The 12,755-nt window shown below is 40.3% G+C and overlaps 1 protein-coding gene and 1 long non-coding RNA gene across 2 annotated transcripts in view; one reads left to right on the top strand and one right to left on the bottom strand.

Moving 5' to 3' along the window:
- Positions 1-214, top strand: part of GPR88 (G protein-coupled receptor 88) — a 3,054-nt gene extending 2,840 nt beyond the window's left edge. Inside the window, exon 2 of the mRNA XM_035333358.1 lies at positions 10-214. Coding sequence (XP_035189249.1) covers positions 10-214 — 205 coding nt within the window. The remainder of the gene's footprint in view (positions 1-9) is intronic.
- Positions 215-1,117: 903 nt separating this feature from the next.
- LOC118170711 overlaps positions 1,118-12,755 on the bottom strand; it is an 18,824-nt gene continuing 7,186 nt past the window's right edge. The window contains exons 2-3 of the long non-coding RNA XR_004752846.1: positions 1,983-1,987; positions 1,118-1,246 (exon numbers count right to left, since the gene is read on the bottom strand). This is a non-coding gene — a long non-coding RNA (uncharacterized LOC118170711). The remainder of the gene's footprint in view (positions 1,247-1,982; positions 1,988-12,755) is intronic.

Here is a 12,755-nt window from a genome sequence, read left to right as displayed (position 1 = left end):
CCCCCTCAGGCGCCGCCTCGCGTCCGAGAGCCCGGGCGGCCCCGCTCCGGCCTTTCGCAGCGCCGCGCTGCGCCCCGTTGGCCCCGCTCGCCCCTCGATGCCCCCGGGCAGAGCCGTGAGGCGAGGCCGGGCGGCGGTCTCCCGCCCTTCGCCGCCCCTCAGGCCGCCGTCCCGGCCCCACGCGGCGGGTTTGGAAATCTGCCGTGACTGGTAAATATGGCAGCGGGCGTTAACCGCTTCGGAGCTCTGACGGTTTCAGGGTAAGGCAGGCGCCTCCATCTCTTTTTCCTGAGACTCGCTGCAAGTTTGTTTTTATAAAATCAGCGTGATTCCTCGAGTGTTTGAAATAATTGCTTTCAGTGAGCTCCCTGAACACAAGGTTCATTTGTGAAGAACTGGCAAATGTTTCTTACCCCCCAAAAAAACAAAAATCCCTCAGGAATGGTTCCCTTTTCCCCCAACTTTACCATCTCAGTGCGGGACGCTCCTTGACCTTTTCTTTGGCAAACTTCAAGATGATGCTATCTGTGGAAATTGTTAAAAACATAGGCACCTTTTTAGTAATCTGGTTGGGATTTTTTAAAAAAGCTCTTTATATAAGGCCTGTTTTGACAAAGGCCTCTGCCTGTGGTAATGCACTCAGTAAAATATAACGCAATATGGAGACTCGTGCTGTCCTTCTAGCCTTATCATCTGTTCAGTTACCAATTTGTTGTGTTTCTATTAAATTCATTATCGTTGAAGTGGGATTTCACAGCTTCTGCTAAATATAAAATGACAGATTTTCTGTGGCGTTTGGAAAGGCGACAACTCCTCCCACGGAGGGTTCTGAGGGAAATGGAACTGTGGTGGTGAGCGCTGCAGCCTCGTTCCTCGCAGGAACAGACCTGAAGCACCGGTGGTTCCTTCCCTGTGCTTGACCACCTCCTTCCCCGTTTCCACGCTGCCGTTGTTCTCATGGTGATGTTACTTGGCACTGTTTGCCTTCTGGCACAAAAGGCTGGAAGGGGGAGTTCTGTTTTGAATCCGTGGCCGCGGCTCATTAAAACAATCAGAGCAGAAACACCTCAGATGTGCTGTCTTGAGAGGGTGAATGGACACGGGGAACAAAGGAGAGTTATTCACAAAAAGAGGTTTCTGCATTTGATGGCAACGATTTATGTGAGTTTGGCAGTTCTTAGGAGAATATTTGAATGCTAAGACAATACAGAGGAAACAAGCACAGTGGTATAAAAGGCTGCTTGGCCTAAGTGAAGTGCTCCGCACCTACCTTACGTGATGTGGCTTAGGTTTCAACAGAAGTTTCTTTTAAAGGAAGAATTTCATTTTTTCCTGACTCTTAGACCCATTCAACGTCTATGATACACTGATATATATAAAAATCCCCCTACTAATCTTCTATTTTTCAAAATAAAGAAGTTGCCGTCATCACAGAAAATATTCTTCTTGAGGATGGGATTTGACAAAGCCAAGGAGCTACGGCCTCAAAAGGAGAAAAAATAAAATACCTTGATGTTGTGATAATGTGTCCACATCTTGAAAACAGTTTTAGTCACTTACAAGGACCTGCAGAAAAGCAAGAGGAGTTTCCTAGAATCTGAGGCTTACGGAGTTTCTAACTCCATCTCAGAGGCAGCATGCCACCTGTGTGACAGCACTGGAAAGATCGGGAGGGCTAGCAAGGAATCATGGTCATAAAAAGTTGGCAAGGTTTATTTTATCACCACTGTGCATCTGTCTTGGAAAGTACTGTCTTGTAATCTCACATCGTAATCAAAGTGACTGTACTTTTGCTAGCTTTGCGCAGCAAATGGAGACAAAGGAGAGCTGTTCCAACCACATCTATACCAATTCTGGAACATATTCTGCATCACTGCCAAAACAAAGCTAAACCAAGGGCCACCCAGGGCTAAGACGCCGTTCTACTATGAGGTAATCCTTAGGCTGGAACCCACGAAAGGATGAGTACGACCACTTCCCACCATAGCTGCAGACACTTGGCAAAGCTCAGTACTCGGCCCATACACAAAGGAACAAGCATTAAAATAATAAATTAGACAACATCCCCTCTGTTTTTGACTGTGGAGCATGGCAGTCTGCAATTCAAGCAATAACCTGTTTCAGAAAACAATATCCAAACGTCAGAAAATGAACTTCTGGGTTTCTCCCTTGTCAAATAGCATGCAAGTTAAATCTGAAATGCCTGTATTTTATATAGACAATGTTTTAAATGCAAGTATGTATAAAAAATGCTATAGTGCAAAACGTCATTCAGCTATCCTTACGCTATGCATTAATTCCAGAGAACAGCTGGAAATCCCTTGGAAAGTTTGATGTAATTACATCCGACTGTAAATCTTTGACTGTTTTAATACACTCAGGTGACCTAAATAGCATTACACAGAAAATGATTTTAAATTTCTCTAATTAAAAAAAATATTTAAATTTTAAAGAATTTAAGAATTTAAAATAAAAATATTTTTAATTTTAATTAAATATTTAAATTAAGAATTTAAATTTAATTTAAATTTAATTTTACAAAATTGAAATTACTGCTCAGAAAAGTCCTGTATGCCTTGTTCTGCAGCGATATTCTTTGTATTTCCACGTTATAAATACTCTGTGGTAAATCACAGTGGAAGCTCAGCTTAACTCAACTTTTCCTGACTCTGTGTTACTGCTTCTTGTATGAGAAAATTGATCGGAGTCTCATTTTTTAGCATTTCTGCTTCTCTTTTTACAGCTAATTCAAATGTGTCCACTGCTAGTTTAATGGAGACTTTTCGTCACTATGAATTTCTGTCATGTTCACAGTACTAATTGCCAGGTGCAAAGCATACGTTGCCAATTGTCCATTAAAATTTGCAGGTGCAAGGCATATTTGTACTTTTATAAATCGTTCTTTAAAATGTTTCAGACAAACAATCTTTCAAAAGCTGTAAATGAAGATGTAAATGAAGCAAAGTTCTCTTTGGATCTGGCATGGTGCCAGCAGGTTGAGCATGGCCTAAAGCTTCCCCTCCTAGAATGACTGGTCAGCTTCGGGAATATTGAACGGTGGGTGTGAGTTCACCAAAGTGTTGAATTTCTCAGAGGGTAGTGCAAATCCATCCCGTTATTCATGTGCAGCAGGTGCCTATTCCTTTGCTATTTCCTCAGGGCTTCTGGAAACGAGCAGCTAGCAGTCAGCAACAGGCTGGGTGAATTGCGGTCAGTTTGCATTGGTGTGGCATGAAACAGCCATTTGGTATTACAACCAAAGTAAATTTGCCTGTAATTTAGCCACTCCATTTGTGATTTGCCTATGCAGAAATATAGCCTTTCCCTGTGGGACCAGCTCTTTGCAGGTAAAATTGTGATGCTTCAGAGCAACACCCCAAGGCAGGTGTTAACAGATATGGCTATTTGTGAAAAAGCTTGCAGAGGCTGTTTGTGAAGTTACAGTTTGGATCAAATCATTTGAAGTTATCTTTAAGGTAGTTGTAAAAAGCGTTGAGCTCTTCTGTGGAATCAGGTAGCTACAATAACATGGACCTCCCCAGACTGGACAATTGTTGTCCTAGACAAAGGTGCCATGAACAGAGTGAGGCTGGGAAGATATGACAAGAGGAGATAGAGATGGCAGGAAGAGGGCACTAACAGTGTGATCCTTAGAAATAGTACAGAGAAAAAGGTCAAAAAGCCAAAAGAGGCCTGGGATTATGATGAAATAAACCCTATAAAATTATTTGTTTCCTTATACGGGTGAGGAAACAGAATTCTATACTTTTCTTAACACGTAAGACTGCATAAATGCATTCCCAATTTCTTCTTTTAACAAAGTATTCCACACACCAGCAGATTTTGATTAATCTCTAGCATCAAAAAAGACTACCAGTATGAATTGCATCAGCGTTCTTATGGAGACCACATTCATCAGCATTACTGGACTTACAAGCAGGAAGAAGAGCTTACCTCTGGATTCAGTCAGCCATAAGCACACTGTGAACCTTTTTTTCTAACTACCAAATTGATGCTATTTTTAAAAAAACCCACATACAGATTATTTTCAAATGAAGACGTTTAAGTGTAGCATTTCATTAAAGAAAAAGTGACAACATATACTTTAGCTTTCCATTTCGTCTTAAATCACATAACTAGATTATTGCAGTATTCTTTAAATTCAGAAGTCCCTTTCCCAAACGGCAGCGAAAATAGCTTTTCTCGTGACTGTTTAACTTCTAAGAAAGCTACCTTTTTTTGCGCTTTTATGTCAATCCTTCCCATGCACTGTCATCATTTTACCAGGGTAATAGTCTCCTTTCTCTCTTTTTCTCTTTTTCACTCTTTCTTCCCTATTTTCTGTAATTTCTTTCGCTAAGGGCAGAGTACTTGATCCTGCTGATCAAGGAATGACTCCTTGAGCAGTGTAAGTCTGGGGAGACAAATGTAAACTACAACTAAAAAAACTGAGGGAGAAGTCCCACATACTTAAGTTTCTACTGAAGGCTAAGAAGCAGTTGAAGGTGTGTTTTTTCCTACGTAGAGTAGTGGATAAATGCTGTCTATATTACAGATACTCACATTTGATTACGGCTATATATATAAAAAACTAACGTGATACAGAAAAAAGTTACAAATAGTTTGAAGGCTGGAGAAAAACATTCATTGTTAACATTCATTGTGATTAACTCATTACAGCTGAGCTTTTGAGAAGCATTCTGAAGGAGGGCAAGCTGCAGCTCCCACAGGGGAGCTGTATGGCACCGTAGGCTTCAGTATGCTGATCTGTTGCCTCTGTGGGACAAAGGGTTAAAATAACGAATAACAAAAGTGTGCCTCTGCCCGCATTTTACAGTATTCTCTAAACACATTTTTTCTCTACTTTTGTGGGATCAACCTCTGTCTGCTTCAAACGTTTTCTCCTTCTTTAGAAGTGACAGCAGATGCAACCCATATTTATTATCAATTAAAAAAGAAACACAAAAAAAGAAAGAATAATTATTATTCTCACTAACTAGCTTCTGTAGTTCAAAGGCCAAGGTACAAAGAACAAAGACGGAGCCGCTGTTATTGAAAAGCTTCACTTAGACCAAAGATGCCTTGCGTTCGGGAGCAGTCTGACAAGGTGAAGCAGCTGCTGGTCGTAGGGCCGTACTGCAGGAGGCTGTTGCATTTGCCATTTTCAGAGTGGACATGCTGGTGCTGTTAGGGAAAGTATTAATATTTGTGAAAAATACCTCTGCAACTTGGGCTTCTCAGTAAGGCCAAATTTCAATTACTGCAGCAGGACTTAGCCTCTCTGACCCGTTCCCTTTCTTCCCGAGGGTTGAGAGAGCAGCTGAGTGAGGGAAGCTAAGTGTAGTAGTCTGAGGGAGACACGGAAGGAACTACTATGCCTGGAAGAAATTTCTTCAGTACCTTATTTTTTTATTCAGAGCTTTATGAAGCTAACATCTCAGATGGAAATTTCTTAATAGCTCTCTTCAGGCTGTCTGGAGTCTTCACCTGTCCTGTGACATTCTCAGTGCAGGATGAAAAATGCAGATATGCATCAGGCAAGATCTTCAGCCATCCTGATCATTTCTGAAGCTGACGATGTGGTGGAGGTGCAATGTCAGTCTGAAGGCAACGAAGTGAGCATTAGCAACAGAAGAAAACTATTTTTAAATATAAGAATTTGAGAGACAAATCTGGTGAATCAAGCAATAGCCAGAGTTTTGAAAAGCATTGCACAGACTTTGTTTCCTGTTTATTCCACTGAGTGTTGCAGTGATGTCCTCTTTGATTCTGTCCCCTTTGTCTGCCTTACCTCAGGGTACCTCAGTGCTGGAACAGCTGCTTTCCTCTCACCCTGGAGCTTCTGACACTGACTTTTATATCATTTCATAAACACTTTTTCTGTGATTCCTTATAAACTTCATATTTTTCATTCCAAGACCTAGAGAAATGGCTGCATTGTAGCTGTGGAGACAGGAGCAGCAGGGTTTGAGCAGAGGTAATGTCAAGAAATACTGTTAAGATATTACATATTTACCTTAAAGCTATTACTCCTTTGTCTTCTGTTGCATTTCATCCCTTGCTATCTATGCATGTTGGGATAGCTTCACTGCAGGAGTCTTCTTTTCCATACACATTTCTCATTCAGTTAATCATTTTTTATAAAGGTAGTGGTAAAATCTTGCAGAATTTGGAATTTGCAGCCACATTAGCTCTTCCAGTGAGCATAATTGTGCCTGCTTCATTCAACAGAACGTCTTCTTTTACTGTAGGTCTTTTTTTTTTTTTTTTTCCCAGTTGTGGCATTATTTCTCTCAGGCTGATTAAATATGGCTGATAGACTGCAACCTGGGAAAACAAAAGCACAGCCTCACTTCTGCTTGTTTGACTTCAAGGCAAAGGCGCTTTTCATAAGTCTTGCTGTGACAATCAGCTTTTTTGTGTGTGTATGGTATTAAAACAAGACAGTAGAACTACCTATCATGTTAAAATAAAAGAGATAAAGCAGATCACAAAAAATATTTGTTGTATATGATGAGTAAATGTAAACTCTCTGGATTCTGCAGTAGATACCTTGCTTGGCTTTTTGCTGTTTATTGTAACTGTTATGTACATACTAACAGGATTCGGCAATCCACACTCAAATATAACAAGTGATGGATCTGAGCTGAATTAAAGGCATGATTTTTTTTCTATCTCATGCATCATTAAATATTGCTATTGTACTGTCTACTGATTATCTATATTATACCTGTCACCTGATAGCAACCACGGTCGTTATGGTAATGTCAAGATTATAATTATAGTCCCTTCTGCGATGTAGGCACACTGTGCTTAAAGATGTGTCATTGAGGTGGGAGCGTCCCATGCTTGGTCTTGACCCAAACACAAATACATTCTGAGATTTTTGATGGAGAGGTAATTTATTTCTGAATTATTATCATTCAAGGAAAATTATATACTTACATGTATATATGTGCGTGCATATATTTATATATATATATATAGCCTTTTGAACTACCTTTTTGCTTCATTTGATATAAACAAAATTTGTAGAAACTTCTTATCCCTTGCCAAGTATCCCTTTGGCTGAGTTTGGGAATTTAAGAATACAGAAGACCACAGCTGTTACTCAGAGATCCACGAAATCACTTAAAAGCTTGTTGGGCAGCATGTGCCCGTGTGTCAGACAAGGCCATACCCGTCTGCATACAATGCAGGTAGCGCCCCATGTTCAGAGCGCGTCTCCTGGGGCAGAGCCGTAACCTCTGATGCCCAGAGGCTGCTCAGGAAACCAGAGCCAGGAGGGCGCTGAGACCCACGCTTAACTAGGCTGTGCTCAGCAGCTGGTGCAGGTGGAGGGAGACTGGCCAGGGAATAAAAGACGTAATTCCATGGAGTGGTCGGATTTCTGTGGAATGTAAGGGCAGAATTCTGAGAATCAGTTCTAAGTCATTATCTGGTATCTTCGGATTTTGTTACCATCGTTGGTCTATTTCCTTTTAGACTTGGGAGACAATTGTTTATTTAATTCAAAACAAAACAGAATCTCTCATTCGTATACAAACACGTAAAGCAGTTACCTTCCCAAATGTGAAAGCCTTCTGAGGAATCTTTGTAATGTAATTCTGTGAGCAAAGGGAAGATAAAACAGGAGTTAAAAATAAAAGCACATTGCATGTAAACCTAAGGGTCTTGTAACTGTTACCTCATTTTCTAATATCTGACACTGTAAAAATTATGTTAAGGTAATGAATAAAACAGCTGATTATACGTTAATTTTATCTGTAATTTGAAAATTATTATGATCACCATACTCAGGATTGGATGGCACAAACAGTTTTTAATTTCTGTATGAGGTCTCTGTAGAAATACTGCAGTGTTGTTTTGCTTTCTGTTCTCGTCACTTACACAGTACCATGTTGAAATACTACTTTTTATTGATTTCAAAACAAAAAATGTTGGTAACTTGTTGTAATACATTTTTGGTAATATTTTTACACAATGTTTGGTTTCGAGCATGAATGTAGATTTTCTGTGCCAGCCATCCCTAGGCTGACATACATCCCTATTACGTGAATGCTTTTATTCAGTCTACGAGCAAACTCTTGCCAAGGGTGTCCGTTGCCACTTCCAGTGACTGCAGGGTTGCCTTTAGATACTCAGCAAGGGCTCCTGGTGCTAGTGGATGCTGTCAGCAGTGAGGGCGGCTGTCTGTGTGCAGCTCGGGAACAAGGCTGCTAAGCCTTCAGGCCAGCCAGCCCATGTACAGGAGGGAAGGGACTGCTTTCTGCCTCACAGAAGCCGGTTGCAAAGGGTCCCAATTCTGCATCCCTTTAAAACGTGCTCGTTTATGTGACTACACACCGAGTAGCACATTTATCCTCATATCTTCACAGACTTCAAGTGAAGTTATGTGAAAAGGAAGACAGGGCAATGGAATCTCAGTTTGTCCATTATTTAGGGCTAAAGGCCTTAGTTTACCCCAATCATTTAAGAAGTTTGTTTGATCAGTAGAATTTAATGGAAAATCTTTATCTTGCCAGTGAACCTGAAGTAACGATTGGAAGACTTGGCTGTTTCACTGCCCACTGCTGCTGGGCATTGGCAGCACAAGTCCATGTAGTGATCCGGCGTGGATGAATTGAACCAGGTGGGAGACACAGCAGGAGATATCCCTCCTAGTAGTAAAGAGCACAGCAGTGAGTTAGGAACAAGGATCAAGAGCAAGGGTGGATCTTGTGTATTCCCAGCTCACCATGCTGCTGAGGGCATGAGCCAGACCTGGAGATTTCATCTGCTGTTCTGCTATGTCCTTTGTTAAGGGGACTGGGTTTGTTGCTGTCTGCTTGTGTGTAGGTGTGTCCTGCTCATATTGCCAAGGCAAATGAAACCCAGGCAGCTTTGAGTGCGTCTCAGATTCCAGATGAATACAGGGAAATCCATTACCTGAAAAGGGTTCCTATTTCACACAGCTTGTTACGAGTTGTGGTGGATCATTTCATGTCTGCTCTGTTATTCTTGTAAAAGAGCCTTTGTTACTAAAAAAAAAGAGGCACAAAAAAAAACCCCTCATATGAATGAAAAGTGTCCTTGTCCATTTATTTTTTCCTTTCTTGACACATCAGGGGATCTTCCAAATCTTTTCAAATATTGCACCTTTGGGAGCAGGGAGTGTTTTAGAACTGCCTTCAGCAATGTGAGAGGATTTAGCCATGCTGCCCTTGATGTCCTGTGAAGTTTGTATTAGTATTGGTATGGTGCCAGAGCTTCAGCTGAGGCACAGGTAGGTTGCCTAGAGCATCGGTATGGACCTTGATTTTTCATTTTGGAGGGAAAGTGTTAGTCTGTTCCAAAGGCAAACCCGTATTTTAGTCTCCCAGGTTTGAATGGATGATCAGAGAGGAGTTCCTTGAGAGGCCAGTGAGTAATTTCGTCCCCTTATTCAGCTATATGTCTAGATAAATAGTCAAGGGTATCTTGACATCTACATTAACAGTGGCTCCCTGGGACTCTTCCTTTTGTTACATCTGTTGATAGTGTCCAGCATAGAATTACTGAGGTCAGGAGAAGAGAAGCTAGATGGCACTATGGTCCAAAGAGATCTTGTGCTGCTGCAGCTGAACAGGATGAAGCCGTGCAAGTCATCTGGTCTAAAACACCTCTAGATTTTCACAGGTACCAGCAAAAACAGGGTCAGAATCCCTCAAATGGAATGAGAGAGGGAACAGGGTTTCCACTGATATAGTTATTTAGCTGTTGTTTTTTAACACTGACAACAAATTGAATAGTTTAGGAAGCAGGTTTATATTCAAGGGTATGGGCAAGAAAGAAAATTGCAGATGTAAAATGGCTTTGAGATTATCTGCACAGATAAAACTGTGAGAAATAGGTTGTGCATCATTGATGTAACATTACTTATGCATATCTGTTTATTTTAAATGTACATTCAGATTCTTCTGCTCAAATGTGTTAGTAAATATGGAAGCAGATAAGTTAACGCACCACATCCGTGCAGTTACAGGAAGCAAACATCTTTATGTGGTCCAGAAAACTGGAGGGGAAAAATTCCTCCCTGATCCACTTATAAATTTGTTTGCTCATTTTTTTTAAGGATGGAGCACTGCCAAATATGAATGTTGTACAAGTAAATAGCTGGGCTAGTTATTGGAAGACACCCATAAAGTTACCTTTATATGCAGATATTTTATTTTTCATATGTTGATTGTCTTAATCTCAATTTTTAGAACAAAATGATTTTTTTATTAATTTATAGTCATTTTAATTAGCTAATAAGTGTAATTCATCCATTTATATTTTTATTAGAAGTGAAATTCAGACAAGAATATACTCATATAATTCTTAATAAAATTGTAAGGCCCAGCAAAGCTCTTACTCCACCTCTAATTGGTATTTAAGAATACAAGGAGGCAATATAAGCTTAGGTATTCCTTATAACAATGTCAGAGTTATTAAAAAAGCAAAACTCATAAACAAAAATGCCCTTAAGCTTTGGAAATCTGGGGAGGTCTTATTTGATACTGAGTTTAAAGAAAGTCTGAGCATTTGAAAGTAAGTAACATCCAGGCAACCAAATAACTTTGTGTCTGCAGTGAAGCCAGCCTCTAGGCTTTTTCATTAGTGCTTTTTGCTCACGCCGTGAGGGGGCCAGCACTGAGACTGTGCTATATTTGAGTTCATCTGCTACAGACAGGGGTCTGTCACAAAACACAGGCACTAAATGACTGCTGATGTAGGAATTTATCATGGCAGAAGGTAGCCGTGAGATACACTGTTCCTGCAGGGTTCGGTACACAGTTAAGGGTATGGACAGCGACATTAATTTGGAAATGCCAGAAAAGCTTTGAGGTTAGTCACTGGTCGGGAGGATTTTGAGGAACTTCAGGGGAACCTGCAGAAAGGACTAGCAAGTTCAAATGAAAAGCTTAATATAATTACAGAATTTTAATCCCTACACGATCACAAACCTGTATTACAAATAAGAGCATCGACTAGCAGCTGGAAGAGAAGTAGTGCTGAGGAGTACGACTGAAGCGGAGAAAATGAGGTTGAAAGGAATAGAACAAGTCACCTCCTTGGGAGTGAAACTGAGACAGTGGGCATAGCCAAGCTGAAATAGTGTCAAGGATACCAGAAGGAAGCTTATCAATGTTACTTCAGGAGAGGCTCGAAAAGAGGTAATCATCTGTAGACAGAAGGCATAGTGGAAGAAAGAGGGCATTGTACAGAAAGTCTTCAGAGAAGCAGGTCCGTATTCACTGGCTGTGAGGTTGGAAATGTGAAGAACCAGGCTATTAGAACAACTGTATGCTTGAATAGCTTTCCCTTGGGCTAGCAGAGAGCCAACAAATCAATTGCCTTTAATATGGCACTGACTTTAAAAATAATAATAAAAAAGCGAAATGAATTACAGAGCAATTATTTTTGAGATCTTCCTCCCATTTCAGAATGCACTGAATTTATCAGCTCCTGTTCTATTGTGTATTTGATGATTCAGGAGTTCTTTTTAGCCCCCGTGCTCTGTATCAGTATGCTAGGAGGACATATTTGAAGATCAAGTGGGAAAAATGATGCTTTCTGAGAGGTGGGAATCTTAAAGAGTCCTCTATGACCAAAATGGCTAACTGGAGGGATTTAGGAAGAAAATTCAGAATAAATTATAAGAAATTACAGAATCTTTCCCTTATGTCAACAACGTGTGAAAAGCTCTGGTTCCTGTTCACACCTTTTAGAAACACCGCCTGCTTGCTGCTCTGCCCAGCGTTTGCATAGAATACCCCGATGCTGTATATTACACGGGAAAATGAGCATCTTCCAGTAAGTAGCATCATTCCTTCAACTTACATTAACCCACGGCAAATCATGAGTCTTGTCCTTTATTAATGTATTACTACTGCTTTATTACTGTGCAGTGTCTCATTTGGCACCTGACTTTCAAGATCTGGCTGGAGGTTTCAGCCTGGTACAGTACTTACATAGCTCTAAGTTTTGCTTGGTGCTGCTTCAGCACCAGGAAGGAGCATCCTGACCTAACAACATTTCTGTTCTTTTCTTCTTTTGTCGCTCAAGTGCTTTCCTCCTAGAATTCAAGGAAACTCTAATTTTCTGTTTTCTGATGTGTCAAATCCTGTTAAAGAAGTGTGGATGTTGGCTGAACCTTCTGCAGGTTCAGTCTATAGCGGATCAACTGAATGGAAGCCAAGAAGTTCTCTGATGTCTACTATAAGTCAAGGGTCATGTTGTATATGGTGCAAAATGCATGCATGGTGACAGGAAGCAGACTTTTCCCTATGTTTTAAATAAACAATAGCAGGTCCAATTTCTAGTTATTGGTGATAGGAAGATCTCCTTGTTCTATCTGATTTCTGTTTCCTGTAACACTGTATAAGGTACATCTCATTCATGTTTGCTGCCATTATTTGTATTTTCTAAATGTGTGATGCAGCAAAATCTTAAAAATAACCATCAACTTTGTATTTGTTTCCAAGAAAATGCTGATGCTTAAATAAAGTACTAATTTTGGATTGCAGCAACTACCCTAAAATGAACACACTCAGCAAGAAATCCAGCAGGGTTATTTTTTGGATTTAGTGTCATAGGTGAGCAGAATAAAGCATGAGCTGATACGGTCAATGCATTTTAAATCTGTGAGAATATTTAAAATAATTGTTCTAAAAATTCGTATCGTTTTTAAATTACTTACTTTACATTGAAACTCACTTTTTTAGCTCACTGTCCTTGTGTGCGTTTAACCA

This window comes from Oxyura jamaicensis, chromosome 8, assembly GCF_011077185.1.
Source record: "Oxyura jamaicensis isolate SHBP4307 breed ruddy duck chromosome 8, BPBGC_Ojam_1.0, whole genome shotgun sequence".
In the NCBI taxonomy this organism is placed as follows: domain Eukaryota; kingdom Metazoa; phylum Chordata; class Aves; order Anseriformes; family Anatidae; genus Oxyura; species Oxyura jamaicensis.
Note: the sequence above shows the minus strand (reverse complement) of the source record. Positions and strands in the feature narration are given on the sequence as shown.